At 33.9% G+C, this 21,136-nt stretch overlaps 3 protein-coding genes across 3 annotated transcripts; 2 read left to right on the top strand and 1 right to left on the bottom strand.

Annotated features, from left to right (window-relative positions):
* Positions 1–513: 513 nt before the first annotated feature.
* On the top strand, positions 514–8,735 carry LOC133297955 (DNA topoisomerase 1 alpha-like). Its single transcript, XM_061497195.1, has 16 exons — positions 514–787; positions 1,402–2,626; positions 2,805–2,999; positions 3,959–4,039; positions 5,078–5,137; positions 5,284–5,378; positions 5,484–5,640; positions 5,752–5,877; positions 6,544–6,624; positions 6,798–6,888; positions 6,974–7,107; positions 7,528–7,596; positions 7,701–7,790; positions 7,925–8,028; positions 8,106–8,274; positions 8,521–8,735. The coding sequence occupies exons 2-16, from the start codon at positions 1,454–1,456 to the stop codon at positions 8,587–8,589; spliced, it is 2,694 nt and encodes an 897-aa protein (XP_061353179.1). The 5' UTR covers positions 514–787; positions 1,402–1,453; the 3' UTR covers positions 8,590–8,735.
* A 5,020-nt stretch (positions 8,736–13,755) lies between these two features.
* On the top strand, positions 13,756–15,285 carry LOC133298570 (cytochrome P450 89A2-like). The gene has a single exon (XM_061497895.1). It carries the CDS (start codon positions 13,756–13,758, stop codon positions 15,283–15,285), a length of 1,530 nt encoding a protein of 509 aa, XP_061353879.1.
* A 591-nt stretch (positions 15,286–15,876) lies between these two features.
* LOC133298390 (embryogenesis-associated protein EMB8) lies at positions 15,877–19,867 on the bottom strand. Its single transcript, XM_061497657.1, has 8 exons — positions 19,400–19,867; positions 19,173–19,301; positions 18,943–19,074; positions 18,176–18,318; positions 17,964–18,061; positions 17,780–17,874; positions 16,810–16,863; positions 15,877–16,265 (listed from the first exon to the last, which is right to left on the bottom strand). Exons 1-8 carry the CDS (start codon positions 19,832–19,834, stop codon positions 16,062–16,064), a joined length of 1,290 nt encoding a protein of 429 aa, XP_061353641.1. The 5' UTR covers positions 19,835–19,867; the 3' UTR covers positions 15,877–16,061.
* Between the last annotated feature and the right edge of the window lie 1,269 nt (positions 19,868–21,136).

The raw sequence follows: 21,136 nt of genomic DNA, 5'->3' as shown, positions 1-21,136 counted from the left end.
TCAAATTTCGAATTGATCAATAACAATGGAGAAGGCTGTATAATTTTTGAGAAATTAGGTTTATGCCATTTAGATAAACCCAAAGAAAAAAAAAAGGTGAAATAGTAAAGGAAAAAAAAATTATTCTATCACACCCAATCATAAATTAGGATATCGTTTTTAGTTATAAGATTAAAAAATTATAATGACATAGACTAATATAACTCTGCAATATATTAGAATTATAAAACTACTTTGATTTCCTTTCTAAAATAATTTCGTTTTTGGACTCATCGAAAATAACTCATAGAAATTCTTCATTCTTGTATAAAAAAAAAGAAGAAAGACAAAATCTTTGGTTAGAAAACTGAACTAAAGGCCCGAAAAGAGTTATTGTTTGCACTACGAAGGAGAAATTTGGGTTGAAATATGGGCCTGAAAAGAAGTAACATGGGCCCATTAAATTTCAACGCCTAAGGTATAGATAGATATGATAAGGGGAATAGAATGGGAGAGTTAAAAAGAGGTATGGAGGAAAAACGTTAGCTGAGCAAAGTAAGCGGATACCCCAACCTGACCTGACATTCTGTTTGGTGTCTCGTTCCCAAATTGCTGAGTTAAAACTCACCCTAACTCGGTTTGTTCTTCTCTTTTTGGTTGTATCTGTCAGCTACCTTCGCACTTCTTCTCCTCCTTCTTCTCCTTCTTCATCCCTATCTCTTATTCTCTTCTGTTCTCTTCTCTTCTTTCTTTCACTCTCAGGCTCAGCTGCTACATCCTTCTCTTCTAGCCATTCGCATCGTTTTCGGTAATCAATTTTGTTTTTTTTTTCTATTTTTTTTTCTTTTAAATCACTTATCAGTTGCTCCTATTGAATTTCTGTTACCCGCGTTTCTCTTATTTCGATACAGAATGTTCTCGATCTTCTTTTTATCTGCATTTTCCCTTTCCCTTTCCCCTTTTGCATGTTCTTGTTCTTTTTCTTTAACCTCTTCTCTTTTTAACCATAAGCTTTAACCACAAAGGATTTTTTTTTCTTTTCTATTTTTTTTTTTTTTTGGGGAGGGGAGCGAAATTTCTTTGACATTTGAGTCTAATTGTTTTTAGATTAAGGTGTTTTATACGCGTGCCTGTTATTTTTTTTTTCTTTTAACGTCTTAGTTTCTCTGTTTGGAATGAAATACGAACTTATATTTCCTTGCGTGAATTGGAACTTCTTTAAACTCAGTTATTGTAGAGAATGGTGATATGAATTCATTGTTTTAATTTATTTAATTAAAAATTGAAATTGCAGAGGAAAGTAGTATGTTAGTGATTAATTCATACTTGCTGTTGTCACTTGAAGTTTGATTTGGAATTTGAATACTTGATGATTGATCTATTTTTTCTTAACGGAATCTTTTTTTTTTTTTTTTAATCCAGAATTGTGTGTGTGATGTTCATGCCAACAACTTCGATAGTTGAATAACAAATAATGGCTGTCGAGGCTACCGGTAAACCGAATTTACCAGATGATTTGGATGTTGATGAAGGTCCAATTATTTTTAAAAGGTACTCATCATCTAGGAAAAACCAATTGCATTCAGAAGTAAGGAAGTCAACTTCTCATAGTCATGGTGGACAGTCATATAGACAGATTTCTGATGTGCCTTCTTCGAATGGCCAAGCTTCTAGCTTACAGAAAGGTAATATTGTCCCGTCTGCTAAGACCTCAACCATGAGGCCGTCGTCTGTAGGTATCTCAAAACCATCGAATTCACTTCACAGCAACTCCGCTGTTAAGTTGCCACAAGCAAGATCAAAATCATCTTCATTAGGAGATAAAAAGCCTCTTTTTGAACATAAAATGCCAATTGATGTTAAGGAAGAAACAAAATGTATCAAACCTTGTAATAAAGATGATTATGCTGAAGATTCGGAGGATGATGAGGATAATAAACCATTGAGTGCTAGGTTGAAAATGAACTGCTCTAACCGTGATAACAAAGGGACCCCTGTTGTTGTCAAGAAATCTTCTGAAGACTCTGATGATGATGATGATAATATCCCTTTGTCTGCAAAGTTATTCCGCAGTTCTAATTTGGGAACATCTAGCAGTAAATGTGATGACTCTGATCAGAAGAAGCCTATTTCAAAAGTTCAGAAAGAGAGACAAAATGGTTCTGGCGCAAGTATTAAACAGGAAAGGCAATCTACATTGCCAGTTAAGAGACCACTGGATAATAGTAACTCCTTGCCCTCTTCGGTTAAGAAGGCAAAGGTCTCGGGTCCAGGTTCATCAATCAAAGCTGAGCTGAAGGCAGAGGATGATGATGATGATGATATTCCTATTTCCCAGAGAATTAAGAAGTCAGCCACATCAGCTGATAAATTATCTTCCAAGCAAAAAATGTTGGCAAAGGCTACTAAAGTTAATAAGTCTGGTGCAACATCTTTTAAAAAACAGGCCAATAACAAGTTTAAAAAATCAGGCAGTGGTTCAGAGTATTCTAAATCTACGAAACTTCTTCCTAGCTCCGGCGATGGGCAGAAAAAATGGACTACTTTGGTTCACAATGGTGTCATTTTCCCTCCTTCATACCAGCCCCATCGGGTAAAGATGCTTTATAAAGGGAAACCAGTTGATTTGACTCCTGAGCAAGAGGAGGTGGGATTTTATCTCTGAAAACTCTTAAGATTTTGGGTGACTCTTTTTGTTCATCTGTTTTTTTTTTTTTTTGATGAATTGGGGTCACATAAACGTTTGTGCAACGGGGTTCTCAAATTAGGAAGTTTCTTTCCTTTGATTTTCTTACAGTATTATGAACTTCAAATATATTTTGCAGGTTGCCACAATGTATGCAGTCATGCGAGATACAGATTACATGCAGAAAGATACGTTCAAGGAAAATTTCTGGAATGACTGGCGAAAGATGCTAGGAAGAAATCATGTAATTCAGAACTTGAAAGATTGTGATTTTACCCCAATCTATGACTGGTACCAAAGTGAAAAAGAAAAGAAGAAGCAAATGACTACGGAAGTAAGTTGGTAACTCGGTATGCATAATTTCATTTGACAATGATAGAAGTTGATATATTAGAGCATTGTTTGCTTTTTAATTGGATTTTGGGTTTGCTTCCAATACATACAAGCAGGCATTTGTTGATATGAGATATGATATTGACTTTAGCTGGTGCAGTTTTGTATTGTCCTAATAATAGAGAACTGCATGTCGTTGACCATACTGCAGATTTCATTGATCTTACAAAATATATATTATGAGTTTGTTGGTTTGCTAACAACTTTCAGAAGGCAGTAGAGACAACACTAGGTCATTTTGCACCCCCCCCCCCCCCAACCAACACATGAGGCTTTTGTTTTTGTATCTTTTATTTTTTGGGATTTGGTGGTATTATAGATGTTATATGATATATATCTGTACAAATTATGTGTATGTGTTAAGCCCTCAATTCAGGTGGGAAATCAAAATCATAAAGTGACCCTCCATGTGGAGAGGACCAAAGAATTACCACTACAAAAGTAACAGAATTCATACACGGCAGAATGAGGGGGGAATTGAATTCTGTTAAAAAAATGATTAAAAAAAGGCAGTGGAGTGTGAGGGAGGTAAACAGAAGTTGAGTATGAAGTTTTGGGTGGGGGTTCCGGACCCTTGAAGTGCTGCAGTATCTTTCTTTCTCCGCTTTTCTTTTTCTTTCAGTTCTTGAGAGTGTTATCTCTGTATTTTTTCACCTCCCACTATTTAGAGAGCTTTTTTCTGTAATTACTTCTCCTCAGGCTAATATATAGCTCTCATTATCAGTCAAGGAAAGAACAGTTTTTAAGTATAAGTATAATACAGAAATATTATATACCTATTATGATTTCTATTTATCTATCGGCATGTATGTGATTTATGCCAACTTTTTACCAAGTTAACCTGAGAGGTTATAATTCATGTCTTTATTAATTGTCCATTTCTGTCTTCTTTTTATGCAGGAAAAGAAGGCTCTAAAGGAAGAGAAAGGGAAACAAGAGGAGAAATACATGTGGGCTATTGTTGATGGTGTTAAAGAGAAGGTTTAATCTTCGTTTTCTCTCTTTTCCTCTCAAATTCATGTAGATTTCTCAAAAAATTTGTATAGACTTTATGACTGCAATCTTGCCATTTTATTATGAGGGGATAATTGTTGTGTTACCTTCTCTTGACTTAGCCTTTGTCTTGCAGTCATTATGAGTTAGTGTCATCAAAAGTGGATATTCACTTAACCTTATGTCTCTATCCTCATTCGATATTGAATTGCTATGTGAAGTTTTTATAAACACTGACCAGAGGAGCACCAATCACCATCCTGTTAGCCATTTAACGCAAACCAGTGTCTATTCCTCATTTAATTTTGGGCTTTGCACATATTTGACCTCAGGGTTCAAATTTTGTGCACAAAACCCCTTACTTCAAGCAAACCATTAAAATTTAATAGAAATATCATGGGACTGACTCCAGCACCATCAAAATATGTTTTGATACCATAATTAAATGAAAATATCAGATTTAGGTGAAAACTAATATAGCTTGGTTTTTTCACTTAGTTGTATTATTGGAGGTTAAAACATATTTTAATGGTGTTGTAAGTATGTCTCGTGATATTTCTGTATCTATTCTAATGGTTTGCTTGACAAAAGGCGTTTGTTTGTGCCCAAAATTTGAAGTTCAAGGGGTCAGTTGCGCTTTGTTAAAATTATAAGGACTAATCTGCACATGGACTAAAGTGGGTTTATCTTGCGATTTTTCTTTTAAATATAATTTTCACTTCAGCCATAGTATTAGACATTATTTTGATAAATCACTGCTATTGTAAGGATTGATTATATCATTCTTTCTGTAGAATTTTGTTTTTGTATTCTTTAAAACGTTCAGAAAAAGTTACTTTTAAGGGATTTGTAATGTGCTGATGAGTTGCACTTTTTTTTCTTCCTATTTAATTGTGTGTGACCTTTCTCTATCCGAACTTTTAATTTTTAGATATATCTCCATAATACAGGCTGTAAATTTCAAATTTATTCATTAGGTAACATTTTTACTTATGACTAATTTTTTTTATTAAATCTTCATTTTAGGTTGGAAATTTTAGAGTTGAACCACCAGGATTGTTCCGAGGCCGTGGCGAGCATCCCAAGGTTGTTATGAGATAGTTATTACTGGAACTAGATACTAGTAGATTTTCAGATATAATGGTTTCATATATTGTGGCTTCATCTTCAGAGTTTGGACTGGCTTCTACAGTTTATATCATTTACTTATTGATTGCAATTTATTTTATTAGATGGGAAAATTGAAAAAGCGCATTCGTCCAAGTGATATCACAATTAATATTGGAAAGGATGCCCCTATTCCTGAATGCCCTATTCCTGGTGAACGGTATAACTCTTCCACATCTTTTTGGAGAAAAAGAATATTGTATATACTACCAAGATGAAAAGCAATGTTTTTTTTTTTTAATCATGAGTTCTGTAATCTTGGCAGCTGGAAGGAGATAAGACATGACAATACAGTTACATGGTTAGCCTTTTGGAATGACCCGATCAATCCAAAGTTATTCAAATATGTGTTTCTGGCTGCTAGTAGCTCCTTAAAGGGGCAAAGCGACAAGGAAAAGTATGAAAAAGCAAGGATGTTGAAGGTGATTTCATGCTATGTCTGCTTTTACGAATTCTATATTTTCACGTGACATTTTTGGATAACATTCCAAAGAACCTGTCTAATAACCGTTATTCTTGATATCTGGGTGCAGGATTATATAGGGAACATTAGGGCTGCATACACAAAGGATTTTACAAGTAGAGATATTACAAAGCAGCAAATATCTGTTGCTACTTATCTTATTGATAAACTAGCTCTGAGGGCTGGCAATGAGAAGGTATAATGTCTGTATATGTACTTGCTCACTGTCATTTGTGGTAACTGCAAATTACCCCTTTCATGAGAACTTGGATATACATACAAGAGTTCAAGATACACACCCACACACACACATGAATGTATACTTTGTTAGTAAAGCCTTTTAAATCTCAGTCAATTTGACTGTTAAGCACTTGCTAGTTTCTTTAAATTGCCCAAAGTTTTAAAAGGAAAATGAGTCATTTAAGGCTTCCTCGTTAATATTTTATTATTGCAATTGTGTTTTTTAATATTTGCATACAAGATGTTACCAAGACAAAGGAAATATGCCTGAGCTAAGTTTTCTCTATGAAGCTCTTTTTGTTAGATGACACCATCTTGACTTTTTGAATAAAATTTCCTGAAGAAATTATTTGCATGTATGGAATCTCTTTTAGTTAATGCCAAGGAGATATTGCTTATTTACTGCTTGCAAGTACTCTATGGGGAAATCTTCTTTTAAAGTAGCTTTTGACCATTGAACTGGATTGATATAGAATACTTATCATATGTCCATAAAATATATTATTCTTAGAATTTATTCCAGGCATGCAACTTTCCTACTGTTTTTAATTTCCTTCATTGTCAGACATTTACTTTCATTTTACTAATTAAATTTAGTTATTTCTCAATTGCATTTGAGCAGGATGATGATGAAGCTGATACTGTTGGTTGCTGCACATTAAAAGTAGAGAATGTGACAAGAGAAGCCCCCAACAAGTTGAAGGTATTCCGGTTTCTAATTATTTTCACTGTATTTTTTGGTTGGAGTTGATGAATTTTAGGTCCTTTCGGGGTTTTCTAAGTTTAATAATCCCTCTCTTAATTTTTTTTAATGATAGCTGCTCCCATACTATTTAAACTTATTAGTGATTTTGTTTCCTTTCTGTTTTAATGCAGTTTAACTTCCTTGGTAAAGATTCAATCAAGTATGAGAATACAGTTGAGGTTGAGCTTCCTGTTTATAATGCAATTTTGAAGTTCCAAAAAGGTGGGAAGCTGGTTCTTATTTTTTATATGTTTCTAGTATGAGACTAAAGCCCTGAAGTTTTTTTTTTTTTTTTTCCAATTTACAGATAAAGGCCCTGGTGATGATCTATTTGACAAGCTGGACACAAGTAAATTAAATGCTCATCTGAAGGAACTCATGCCTGGTTTGACAGCAAAAGTGTTCCGTACATTCAATGCGTCTATCACATTGGATGATATGGTAAATACCTGAAAATCCTGAAATTCACATTCCTTGGAAAAAAAGAAAAAAAAGAAAAAAGATTATTACCTTGTTCTGTTACAAGAAGGGTTAGAAAAACATAATTTCTTAAGAGAGCAGTGTTATCTTTCATTACATTGGATCCTGCCATGCACCCACTTTTTAAAAAAAAATAATAATTTCTATAACTTGTTTCTGCATCAATAGATTTACCTCTGTATTTGTACAGTCCTATTAAAACTTTTGCACATATGTCCAAAAAAAAAACCCAATGGAAATACAAAATACAAACCAATGTAAGACTGTTACTTCTCTTGAAATTATTATTGACCCCCTTTTGCTATATATATATAATCTATTGGGTCAAGTATATACGATGATTTCTTTTATTGGGTTTAATTTTCTTGGAATTACTTCCAGTTGAATAAGGACACTAAAGATGGAGATGTTGGGGAAAAGATTGTTGTTTATCAGCATGCAAATAAACAGGTAAATTAGCTAAAAAAATATTGCTTTATTATACCTATGATATTGCATTCTTGTATTTTAATTGTTCAACTTTAAGTTGTAATGACTTGTCTTTTCCATAACAGGTTGCAATCATTTGTAATCATCAACGTAGTGTTTCCAAATCTCACAGTGCACAAATGTCAAAGTTAAATGAAAAGATTGATGAACTTCAGGTAATGAAAATATCTGAAAATTGTGAACCTCGGACTGGATGATATTTCTGGGTCAATATGCTTGAATTTAGTGTAGACTTGTTTTTTGTGGCCTATGAGCATATAATTGGAGCTAGCTTAATCTTTACTTGTAGGCTGTTCTGAAGGAGCTGAAAACGGATTTCGACAGGGCAAGGAAAGGAAAGCCTCCTTTGAAGAGTTCAGATGGAAAGCAAAAAAGAAACTTAACTCCTGAAGCGTAATTTAGCTTTCTTAAAATCTTTAACCATTGCATGTTTGAATGTGATGTATGATTGTGGTTTACGTAATCCACAGGCTAGAGAAAAAGATGTCTCAAACCAATGCAAAAATTGAGAAAATGCAACGTGATATGAGGACCAAAGAAGATCTGAAAACTGTGGCATTGGGCACGTCCAAGATAAACTATCTTGACCCCAGGATTACCGTTGCCTGGTGCAAGCGGCATGAGGTCCCTATTGAAAAGGTGCTACTTCTTTGCTTGTTCAGATTGAGTTATTAATATTCTGTTGTGTTATCAGTTTTTTAGAAGTTAATGGGCTTCATGTATGTTTCTTTGCCCAATGGTGAGCTGAGCGGTATCTCCATGGGCTGGATACTGCTTATGTATTCTTGCTCATGTGTGATCAAACTGATTTGATGCTTGTTTGGCTGTATGTCTTATTCTCATTTTTGTTGCTTATCTGTTCTACTTGTTGCATGAATTTTTCAGATTTTCAACAAATCTCTGCTGGCAAAATTTGGTTGGGCAATGGATGTGGATCCTGACTTTAGATTCTGAGATGTGTATAATGGAGGCATGCTGCGATGGTCGGTTGAGAAAAACATTTCTTTTTTACTCATTTCTTTTCTTTAAAAATTATTTTTTCTCGTTTGTCAAGTCTAGCGGAAATTGTTGTTGTTAAGTTAATCTAATCTAATTCTGGGATGAGTTGCCCCTTCTCCATTGACCAGTTTCTGCTTAAACTGTCAACCATTCATAGTTATAATTTTAATGTGATACCCATTGCCAAATGTGGAAAATGAGGTGAAGTTTTGCAGTTTCCTTCTTGTTCATTTTATTTTTGTTATTCTGTGATTGGTACTTGTTTCTATCTCGGTGGCGGATTTTGGTCCTTTCGTTTTAGCTCGACAAAATTTTGTAATACTGGGACAGACCGATGCAGGAAATTTTTGGTGTTTTTAAAATGGATGTTGTGTTTATCTTCTAAAATGACAAGGTAACGTCAGGAATATAATGATAGGATCCAAATCTTTATGGGGGTTTATTTGCTTTTTAGTTTACAAGCCTTTCTGGAATTTGAGTTGTTGGTTGTTAGTGTTTCAGATAAACAAAGGATCTTTCATTGGTTAGAAATTTTGTTTGGCATTAGAAAACAAGTTTGTTTGAATTTGATTCCTCACTTCCATTATAGATCATCTAATAGCACTTTGAAGCATCCATCTGTTGCCAGCCTAAAATAATTGAACATATTGACTATTTAATATTATCATTGTCCTATTTCGATTAAGGTTTACTGCAGATGTATTTCCAATATAAATGAAATCTTATGTTGAGGGTTGTGCCATTCACTTAAGTTTACAAACCCCAGCGTTTATCACCTTCTTAGTGTAGTTCACAAGTCAGAAGTTTGTTTAATTTGAGATAGGTTGTTAAAGAGGAAATTTTCTTTGACGAAATTGGTTGGCAAGATTAACCATGATTTTAATTCTTCTTTTTTATTTGGGATGAAAAATCGTTGTAATTATCCATTCCCTTGTGAGCTTGTAAGTACTGTAAATTGAGAAATGTGATTCTACTTAAGGACGTAGGTTTTATGCAACTACGAGTAGAAGCTCCGCATGCATATAATGGGGACTCTCGTTATGGAAAAAAATTGCGGGACTATCTGTACTCTCTAGTTCTTTTTTTTACGTAATTTTCTCTATATTTTTATTTTTTTATTTTGAGGAGATGTAGGGAATTATAAACCGAGAAGAATACTCCCACAAGTATGCCCCAGTTTCATATATTCGTCCATGGTTATAAGTTGACCATTTTATTATATCAGTTCAAATATTTTATTGCGACTGCAAACCAATAGTTATTCAACTCTTTAAGTTATTTTCAAATTTGTTTTTAAAATCAATTAAAACTAAGGGTTTTATTAATGTTATGTTACATAATTTAAGTTTTGTTTCCAACACTCACAACAAAGGAAGAGAGAAAGTGAAATGATAAAGAGAAAGAAAAATATGTGGACTCCACCTTTTTAATGTGTGTAGGAAAGTGAAGTTGTGTTATGTTACACGATAAACATAAAAGGGTTTTATTAATCTCCTTTTACATAAGATAGGTATCTTATGTTGTAGAGAGAAACTAGGTGGGTCTCACCATTGCAAGAAAAAAAAAAAGAAAAAAAAAAAGAGGTGCGAAAATCGAAGTGAGAGAAAATGATATAAGCTACCTCATGTAAAATGAAACTAATATTTTCCAAACATAAAAACCTAAAACTAAATGAATATTGCTCCAGGTATATTGCATGTATTAGGCTTGCATTTATTTGACTCTAATGGTTGGATGCATATTCCAAATAATTCCTTACACCTAACTAATAAAGTGCAGTTGCGGAGCCACATGGTGGTAGGTAGGGTAGGCAGAGATACATGCTAAGAATTAATAATTTCAGTGAGACTGTTGTATCTTTTATGTTCAAATGCCATCCTCATGGTTTATATAATTATATGTATCCACTCAATTTTTTAAGCATATTATTATATAACATCTTGCACGCTCATAATTGAGGTTAGCTTTTTATTAAAAGACTTAATGTCGAAGAAATTTTAGAACAATAAAGGAGAATTTAGGACTCTGAAAATTTCTAGAACCCTGGGAGCGATCTAGAACCCTTGAAGGTTTTAAAGAAATCTAGTCATTAATCACCAGAACCTTTATAAAACTCCTTATAACTGTTTGAATTATCTTATTTTTAGCTTCTCCTCTTATGAGGAAAAATTAAATCAAATAGGTTTTGAGAAAAACTCTTATATTGAAAGAAAAAAATGTTTATCCTTTTAAATGACACAACTTATATCATTTCACTCTCACAAAAAGGTGGGACCCACACCTTTAATTTTTTTGTCAACTCTCTCTTCTTTTATTTATCTCTTTCTCTCTCTTAAAATGACATAACTTTACATCCTTTAAAATGACACACATTTTTCCCATAATAAAAAGTTCTTTTTTTCATAATGAAAAAAAAAGTCAAAAATCATAAGCTCCTAGGAGGAGTTTTTTTTAAGCTGTTATCAGTCTTTCTTAAATTATGTGGGTTTTTTTTTTTTGAAATGAAGAGCTATAGATATAGAGAAAAAAAAAGATTTTTCTTGAAATATGTGTTTTTAAGCTAAAAATTTTATGGAATCATAAAACAACTTTTTGCTTTTTTTTTAAGCTCTTTTTTTTTTTAACTTAAGCTTAAAAATAGTTTCTAATTTAAAAAGAGAGGATCCAAACCTTTAAGTATCCTTCTCTAAATTTATTGGCCTTATAAATATCTACATATTTTAGAAATAAGGTGGAAGGTTATAGAATTTCATCTCTTAACATATACGTAATTACATCTTTACCTTCATTGACGAGGTGGACCAACTAACCCATGGAGAAGTTTGAGAAGCACTCTTGCGTTTCTTTTTGTCACAATTTTATGAGAGTGAAGCTAGTTGATGCATAATTCAAATTGCACTATACGAAAGTGGCACCCACTGACCTAGAGTCTTCGCACTAATTCATCTAATTGAAGTAGAATGAGTCCAACACATACAAAATTATTAAGTAAACATCAATCACCATTTAATTTTACGCTTAAACTAACACTTTACACGTTGTATTATATGCACGATAGAAAGTTCGAGTCATAGTAATTCATTTTAATATGGTCAATTCTCATGCAGATGAAAACTCTCTTAATCCAAAATAGAAGAGTAATATGTTTATGCTGTTTCGTATATTCAGAAAAGATATCTATATGATTATAACGACGCAGCCATTTCATTGAAGGTTCAATACTTCAATTGCATCCAATCCATTTTCACAAAAAAGAGTTATATGTGATTGTAATTTGACTTTAGTTTGTGAAAACCTGTTTGATGCATATATAGTTCAAATAATTTCTTAAACTTGACTAATAAATAATTTATTCTTAATTAATGTCCACAAATCACCTCGTACTTTTAATTTATTATATTCTGATGTGTTTTGGATTCAACGCAAAACTTCTAGAAAACGTACAAAAGTATCTTGTGTATGATCTATCGTAAGTTATAGTATAATAATTAGGTTATACTTACTATCTCTTTTTCTTACTACTAAATTTTAACTGTTGATTTTCGTCAATCTAACGGTTAAGATTTATTGAAAATTAATAATTAATTAATAAATATTATCCAATCAATCTTAACCGTTAGATTGACAGAAATCAACAATTAAGTTTAGTAGTAAGAGGTAGTAAGAAAAAAGATGTAGTAACTATAACCTTCCTCGTATAATAATTATGGGTAATATTTTTAAGGAAAAATATTTATCATTTTAAATGATATAAAGTTATGTCATTTTAAGAGAGAGATAGACACAGAATAAATTTTTTATTTAAATTTTAATTTAAAAAAAATCCACCCACTTTCTCTCTTCCATGATTTTCATTTTCTGTGTCTATCTCTCTCCTAAAATGACATAACTTATGTCATTTAAAATGACAAACAACAAGCCCTTTTTTTATTATGTTATGTTGCATAAGAAAAGTATTATCTCCTACACTCATATTTTTTAAATGGGTTTCACAATAATTTTTTTTCTCACCGCCAACTCTTTTCTCTCTCCTATTTATTATTTGAGTAAGAGATAATACTTCTCTTATGTAACATAAGAAAAGTATTTTCCAATAATTATATGGGTAGTTTATATTTACAAATTTTTTGTTTATAAATTATATTATGTACTTCAGGGAGTATACACTTAAAAATGTTTGTAATCCCTGGAATACATAGCCTAGTTTGTAAATAAAAAGTTTGTTAATATAACTGTTAATACCTTATGGGAAAAATGTTTGTCATTTTAAATGACACAAAGTTATGTCATTTTTAACGAAACTACTTCGTTTTGGTAAATTTTTACATTCTCTCTCCTCCATTTTCTTTTTATTTCCAATTTTATAAATTAGTAAAAATGAAAAAACACGACGTAGTTTTATTAAAAATGACACAAAGTTGTGTCATATAAAATGACAAACACTAACCCCCAAGAGTAGCTCAGTTGGCAGCTGAGCTCCCAAGGAATTGCTTAGTGCAGGCTCCCAAGGAATTGCTTGGTGCAGGGATCAAACCTTGCCTCAAGCAGTTTCTTGGAAAATCTTTGGGGGCCAAAGGATAAGCCAAAAATCTTCGGTTGGGGGATTAGTCTCGTCCTTTCTCCGATTGCGAAGCTTAGTGCACCCACTGTTACAATGAGGGGCTAGCCCAAACGGGCCGTACCCCGAAGGCATGGTGCCCAGAGAAGGTTGAATGGAGATACCTCCTGGCAATGTACCAAAAAAAAAAAAATGACAAACAGTAAACCCATACCTTAATGAGTCACTATGTATTGCAATATTGTTACTAGCTAAACGTATTTAATTTTTGAGCAAAACAGGTAAGTGAAGTTTTTAAAAAAAATTATAGCACTAATTCATCTCATTAAAACTAAATTACCCCAACGCATGAGTTTTTTTAGGAATTGTTAATTAAACATACATGACCATTCAATTCTATGCTAAAACTGACACTTAAGTTATTAGTTCATGGCTGTTAGATTATAAGCACGCATGAAAGAACCACTTGAATTTTAGTAACCCACCTTTTTAAGTTTCAAGTATTCCCTTTTGTTTCTTATCAACCACTGACAAAGAACTCACTCTCATGCAGAATAGTTACAATGGAAGCCTGGTTAATCTTCATTATTCTCTGTCTTTGCCTTTTACCAATTCTCAAAGCCATACGTAACCTTGTCTTTCCCAGTTATCCTCTCCCTCCGGGGCCTCCAAAAGTGCCCATCATAGGCACCTTTACATTGCTGAAACAATACAATAACGATCCTAAAACACTTCTTCAAAATCTTCATGCCAAATATGGTCCAATCTTCACTCTTCAAATGGGTTCTCAAACAGATATTTTCATTGCCAATCGCTTCCTTGCACATCAAGCATTAATCCAAAATAGCACCATTTTCGCAGATCGCCCCAAGGCACTTCCCACAAAGAAGATCATTAGCAGCAACCAACATGACATCCTTTTCAGCTTCTATGGCCCCATATGGCGCCTCCTAAGGCGCAACCTCACTTCAAGAATCCTTCATCCCTCACAGGTTAAGTCCTATGCACATGCACGCAAGTGGGTGTTAGACATGCTTCTAGAACGCCTTAAATCTGATTCAGATGCATGCAACCCCAAAAGGGTAGTTGACCATTTTCGATATGGCATGTTCTGCTTGCTTGTTCTTATGTGTTTTGGTGACAAACTCAATGAGAAGCAAATAAGAGAAATAGAAGATAGTCAACGTGTTATGCTTCTCAGCTTTGCCAGATACAATGTCTTGAATTTTTGGCCACCAATTACTAGGATATTGTTCTGGAAGCGATGGAAGGAATTCTTACAGCTACGAAGAGACCAAGAAGCTGTGTTGATTCCTTATATCAACGCTCGAAGGAAAGCCAAGGAAGAGAAACTAAGTAATAGCAAAGAGGACAATGATCAAGATGAATTTGTTATGTCATATGTGGATACTTTGTTGGATTTGGAATCATTGGATGATGGTAAAATTTGCACCTTATGCTCGGAGTTTCTGAACGCTGGAACAGATACAACTTCAACAGCATTGGAATGGATCATGGCAAACTTGGTTAAATACCCTGATATCCAAGAAAGGCTTGTGGAGGAAATTAGAGGGGTCATGGTTGATAGAGAGAAAAACGAAATCAAGGATGAAGATTTGCAAAAATTGCCATATCTTAAGGCTGTGATTTTGGAGGGCTTAAGGCGTCACCCACCATTACACTATGTGGCTCCTCATAGAGTAACAAAGGATGTTGTTTTGAATGGTTATTCGGTGCCTACCTCTGCCTCTGTGAATTTCTTAGTTGCGGAGATTGGTAGGGACCCTACAGCTTGGGATGACCCCTTGGCCTTTAAGCCAGAGAGATTCATGAACAACAGTGAGCAAAATGGAGACACAACGTTTGATATAATGGGAAGTAAAGAGATAAAGATGATGCCATTTGGGGCTGGGAGAAGAATGTGTCCTGGCTATGGTTTAGCAATGCTTCACTTGGAGTACTTTGTGGCCAATTTTGTTTGGAATTTTGAGTGGAAGGCCATGGATGGAGAAGAAGTTGATCTGTCAGACAAGTTGCAATTCACAACGGTGATGAAGAATCCTTTAAAGGTTCATGTATCACCTAGGCTTTAGTTATTATCAATTATCGGTTTCATTTCGCTCTAAACAGATTCATGCCTCTGTTTAAGGTGTAAATTTCCAAACTTTCCATGTTTTTATTTTTTTTAATATAATGCTATCAATTAACATGAGTTCAACATGAATTCTACCAGCTAGGTAGAAACATTTTTTTTTTTTTTTTTTTTTCAGCTTTAGATACTTAGATGAAGCTTATTTTGAAAGAACGAAACTGAAATGTAGTTCCTTAGATCTTTGGCATGAGGATCTTTAATATTATTGGAATAGACCTTTTTCTAACCTTTCAGTATTACCACTATTAAGTCTGCGCCTTGTCAAATGAACGTTTAACTGCTGTAATTGTTTGCTGAGTACTGCTTTAATATTATACATTACTTTCAGTTTCAGATTGCAGGATGACTGGAGATCCAGTAACGACAAAATAAAATCGAAAAAAAATTGTTCAGAAAGTGTAGCATTGAAGTTAAATAAAATAATAATAAATTCGGCAATAAAATTTGAAAGTTGAAAAAATAAGTAATGAATGTTAAAACAGTTAACAGAATCATGCTCGTTTTATAGTTATTTCTATATACTATCTACAGGGCATCCATGATCCATTGACAAGTATGTGAATGAAATATTTGATCATTATTGATATCGACCTCTGAGTTGTGCGATCCATTATCTGCTGGACTCCACGTAAAACGTACAAACAAGAATGCACTAGCTGATACATTATCATTCTGGGGACTACGAATGTGCTAAAGAATATGTAGGAGATTGCCAAATTACACTTCAAGATGGTACAAGGACTCTTTACCTGCTGGATTAGTAGAGGTTTCGGGGGCCTTAACTGCTTCCCTCTCTAAATATTGAATAAAATCTATTACCAAAGGATCAGTCCAAGGGGCTCCAAGTGGTGCTTCATCACCAGCAACCCAACCCAAGTGGCCACCTTTGGGTGTCACTATTAACAAGCAGTTTGGATTTTGCTGACATAATAAGCAGGAATATACTTAACTAAGGAGTCAAAATAAAACGAATGAATATGTAAGTAAGCACGAACCTTACTTAAATAATAGATACACAAAAGAGAGAGAATACAATCGAATGGGAGTTTAGTTAATGAGCAGGCATATATAGGAAGATACCAAAGAAAAAAAAAATTGGGGCCTTGGGGTTACAAGGCTACAAGAGAAAACTGTTGACTTATAAGTTATAACTACTATCTTCACAACCAAGTGTGGCAATGCAAAAATAATAGTCTTAATCAATTGTCAATTGTTTGACTTTGATATGAAAATCACAATGCTCAAGCTGAAGAGTGTGCTTGGTACATTCGAAATTGTGAGGGTTGAATAAGTATAATAAAATGCTTGTTAACTTAACATAACAGAAATGATGGACTTAAAAATATAGTAAAAGAAAATGCAATGAAAATAATTTTTTCAGCATTTGAATTCCATATTACCCAGCACACTTTAGTCCAGATTGGTAACACTAATTTTCATAATCACAAGAAAAAAAATTGCATACCGTGATATGTTCAAAAGGAATTCCCCTATAAGGAGCAATCGGATCATTGGCTGCCTGAAAAAGGGAAAGAGATTTTTTTGAGTTCTATCTATATATTCATATATTTTGTACAATGGCAGGTGCAAGAACCAGAGCAGTCCCAGTCTTAAGAGATTAGGGCTAGCGCCAATTGGGTTTTAAGATGATGGCTTCATATATGACAGATTATAAAAGTCAGTCCAGATTGAAGATTTACTTCATAATTCTTGTACACTTTCTTCTTCGTTTAAACCATTTAAATATCATTATTTTGCAACATAAAGAAGCATGTGAACACTATAAAGGAATAAAATCATTGCCAAAACAAGTTAAAATTTCAAACCTTTTGGAGGTAAAATATCAGCCAGATGGAAATTAGGTATTGTGCTATTGTCATTATCAGTTTTTGATTAAATGAAAGATACAAATTTATATAGCATTCAAAATTAAAAAGGGTCAGTTGCACTTACCCATATTTATAAGTCCAATTGCACTTTCCCCAAGATTTTTTATAATATCCTTCTGCCTTCCATATGAGGGATTAAAACTCATGATCGGGAGAAGCACATACACAATAAGTAAATTTTCAACAAGAAGGTCACTCGAAAGGACCTACTAATTATGGTAAAAGTCACGAACTTGCATCTCATATAGTGAGTTCTCATGTTGATTGGATGGGGTAAAGTGATCATTTTCAGTCATATTTCTGCCAAAATATAACTCTGTATGTGCTTCTCAAAATCAGTTCTAACCCCTAATTTGGAAAATAAGGGGAACATAGCCTCATATTAATTTAGGAGAGAAAGTATAATTGAATCAATGAATGGAGGTGACGAAATTACAATTGACAGGAAATTTATTCAAGATAACAATGCATAAAGTATTTTTCTTCTTATCAATTTACGCCAGTAAATATCAAAATAGATAATTCTTTTGAGTCAAATATTTTTACCTGGATACAAAGCAAAGGGGTTTGAACATGTTTTATGGAATCTGAACTGCTTGAATTAAAGTAGTATTCATCCACAGACTTGAATCCAAAAGAAACTGCAAATCCTCATAGACGAGTATCTGAGAAGATAATAATTCACAATTGTGATCTATCTATCCAGTTTCTGTAAAGTAGGGACACATACCACGGGTTAGTGCATTGTCAAAGTCCCTAACAGACTTGGGGTTGGCTGCCATTGGAATGTTATATTCACCATCAATATCTTCAAAGAGTAAATTATGCCTGCACCCAAAAAGATAAATAAATGTCGTTAGTGATACTGTCATGTTTCCAGCAAATGGATCCATTAATAAGTAACTAGAATAACCATTAATAACAAATATAAATTAGTATCACTTGTTGAAAATCTTGGAAAGGCTATTCGCAAGAGCCTTGTCATAAATTATGTTAAAACCCTTTCGGAAGTCCTCATCTGCCACAACCAAATTGAAAGGATTACACAATGATACAGCCCCAGAAAGAGGACAATGGTGGGATTCCTGAAAGTAGCAAATGAAAAACATAAATAACATGCCAGAAGTGATATTTAATGTAAAAAGGTAAAGATGATCCACCTAAAATTAGCTCACTGCAACTACTAGAAGTTAGAACACAAGCAGATGATATTAAACATCAAACAGATGAATAAAATGAAAGTACATGACTTGTATCCAAGATTTTTTTAGCACATTTAGGGCTATGCTTGTTAGAGTAGGCGTGAAATGGGAAGGAGAAATAAAGAGAGTGAAAATGGAGTGGGATAGATCAAATAAATAATTGAATTTTCACTAAACTTTGCTTGATAGCGTGTGAAAAATCACTTCTAACTCACTTTCGAGCTACAGGGGTAGCCAAAATTAATGAGGGTGAAGTGCAATTTCAAAGGCCTTTCCGCACTTTTGCTGTACCGAGCAAGTGTGAGGTAGTGATTTTCATTACTCAAAACAAAACATATCAACCAACCCATTTTATCCTTCAAACCAGTCAACAAACTCTTGACCCTTACTTATTGACTTTCCAAAACAACAACTACTTCTACCAAACAAAGACAAAGCTTTTATTTCTTTTCTTCCTAGTCCTAGGGGTAGACAATTTAAGGCAGCAATAAGCAATAATAATCTTACCAGACCCAAGTAACGAACAAGAATGTTTGCCCCAAGTGACCAACCAACAGCATATAAATTAGCATTGGGGTATCTAGCGCTGACATGGGAAACAACCTCACGCATATCTCCTAAAAACGAAGCTGAATAGAACTGCATATCAGTGTTCACACATAAATTATCAGCATCACAAAAAATAGGTCAACCCAGATTCAAAACTTCATATGTATTTTTAAAAAAGCAACATTTACCTGAGGGGTAGTAACAGGGCTATCACCACAACCACGGCTATTGAAAACCACAACACGAAATCCTTTACTTCGAGCTCTAACTAACATGTGTCTCACATAAGCATCCCCACTACCTCCAGTTAAACCTGGCTGCACAAAACCCATTACAATTTTTCAGATACCCATTTCTTTCAAATTAACAAAAATTGTTTTTTTTTTTTAATTTTTGTTGGGTGGTTATAACGAACCAGCAAAATGAGGAGTGGAGAATCGGCCGGTAAAAGTCTATCGTCGCCGGAAGTCCAGTCGAGGGCGACGACTCCGCCGTCTTGGGTCCTGAGGCACTCACGGCGGAGCCTGACGTCGGGGACTGATCGGAAAAAAGAAGCGAATATGGTTTCCACGTGGCGGTTCCAACCAAGGAGAGGGAAAGGGTGGTAGGGACGAGCCAAGTATGTGAGAGCGGGGAGGAAACGGTCATGTGCCCCACCGACAATTTCGAAGGAGGGATGAGGGTGGTGGCTGGCCATTGGTGCGGCGGAGGAGCTGACGTGGACGGCGGAGAAAGTGGAAGAAGAAGAAGAAGAAGAGGACAAGTGGAGGGATTTAATTAGTGCATTGTTGTATGGGCGAGAAAGGATTGGAGGGGCAAGTGATGCGGACCCCACCAATGACCTTGCCATGATTCTTCACCTTATTGGACTTTCTCTTTATATTTTATTTTTGGGTCTTCGTTCTAGTTGAAGATGGATTCTGAATTTAAGTAGAATATACTACTTACTAGACAGGGTGCCGGTGGTACCTTTTTTCATGTTTTTTTTTTATGGTCAAGTTCCAAAATTTGCTACGTTTAGAGAAAGAGGCAAAAAAAATTATTATTATTATTTAAATAAAAAATTACGAAAATATATCATTTTGAAATCAATATATGAATCTACACCAATCAATCATGCCCTAGGTAGACCTGATTGGTCACACCTCATAAAGGCGCAACTTGTGCTAAGTCGCGTCCTACCTAAATGCGACTTTGCATCATTCAGATGGTAAAACGTGGCACAAAACGTCAGTAATTTGATTACAAAATTTCAAAAGGCTATATAACTTTCGACTCGTGTGTATCAAGTAGACGATTTTTATTATTTCAGATAATTTTTTGAAATTCACCCAATGACATCTTATTGAAGAGATTTTGGTCAAAAAAAATTCTAATTTTTCTTCAAATTTCAGATATTTTACCATAAAACTTTGGAAGACAATAACTTTTGACTCAAGTATTCAAATCAGGTGCTCTCTTTTTTGATTCCACATTATTTTTTGAGAGTTATGCATTGGCTAATAACCAAAGGGAATTTGGTCAAAAAAATTACCAAATGATGCTTCCTTGTGCTCCGATTGGTATATTTTATCTTTGTAAATGATGTTATTTAAATTTTTATTTTTTAACACTAATAAATAGTCCTCTGAGATTTGTCAGTGAATAGATCTCAAAAATTTACGTCAAATGCATTTTGTTTTATCTGATTTGGACTCTCGATTATGATAAGCTTGAGCTCATGTAATTGATTACATTATCTAGTCAACTTTCAAAGACCTTTAATTTTTGTTTTAAAAGAAGAGTTATTTTTATTTCATTTTACATGAAATAAACAACTTTCTTACACACACAAAAAGGAGTTGAGTCTCACCACTCTTTTTTCTCTCTCCTCTTACTTTTGGGTTTCACTTATATTTTTATTTTTACAAACAATTTTTTTCTTACGATATAAGAAAAATATATCCCTTAAAAGAATCACCTAATTTGTTACAACATGCGTCTTTGTTCAGACTGTCGAATAGTTTTATTAATGTTAGTGTACAGAAGGCTGTGAGACCAAAAATAATTGTACGATTAGAAAAAAAATAATCATACTTTTTGTGTCAGCAATTAGCATTAATATTAATTAATTCTTCCCTTGATTTTATGAAGAAAAATGACAAAAGTACGA

The sequence above is a fragment of the Gastrolobium bilobum genome, unplaced genomic scaffold, assembly GCF_033153095.1.
Source record: "Gastrolobium bilobum isolate Gb01-03AN ecotype WA unplaced genomic scaffold, APGP_CSIRO_Gbil_v1 utg3870, whole genome shotgun sequence".
Lineage (NCBI taxonomy): Eukaryota > Viridiplantae > Streptophyta > Magnoliopsida > Fabales > Fabaceae > Gastrolobium > Gastrolobium bilobum.
Note: the sequence above shows the minus strand (reverse complement) of the source record. Positions and strands in the feature narration are given on the sequence as shown.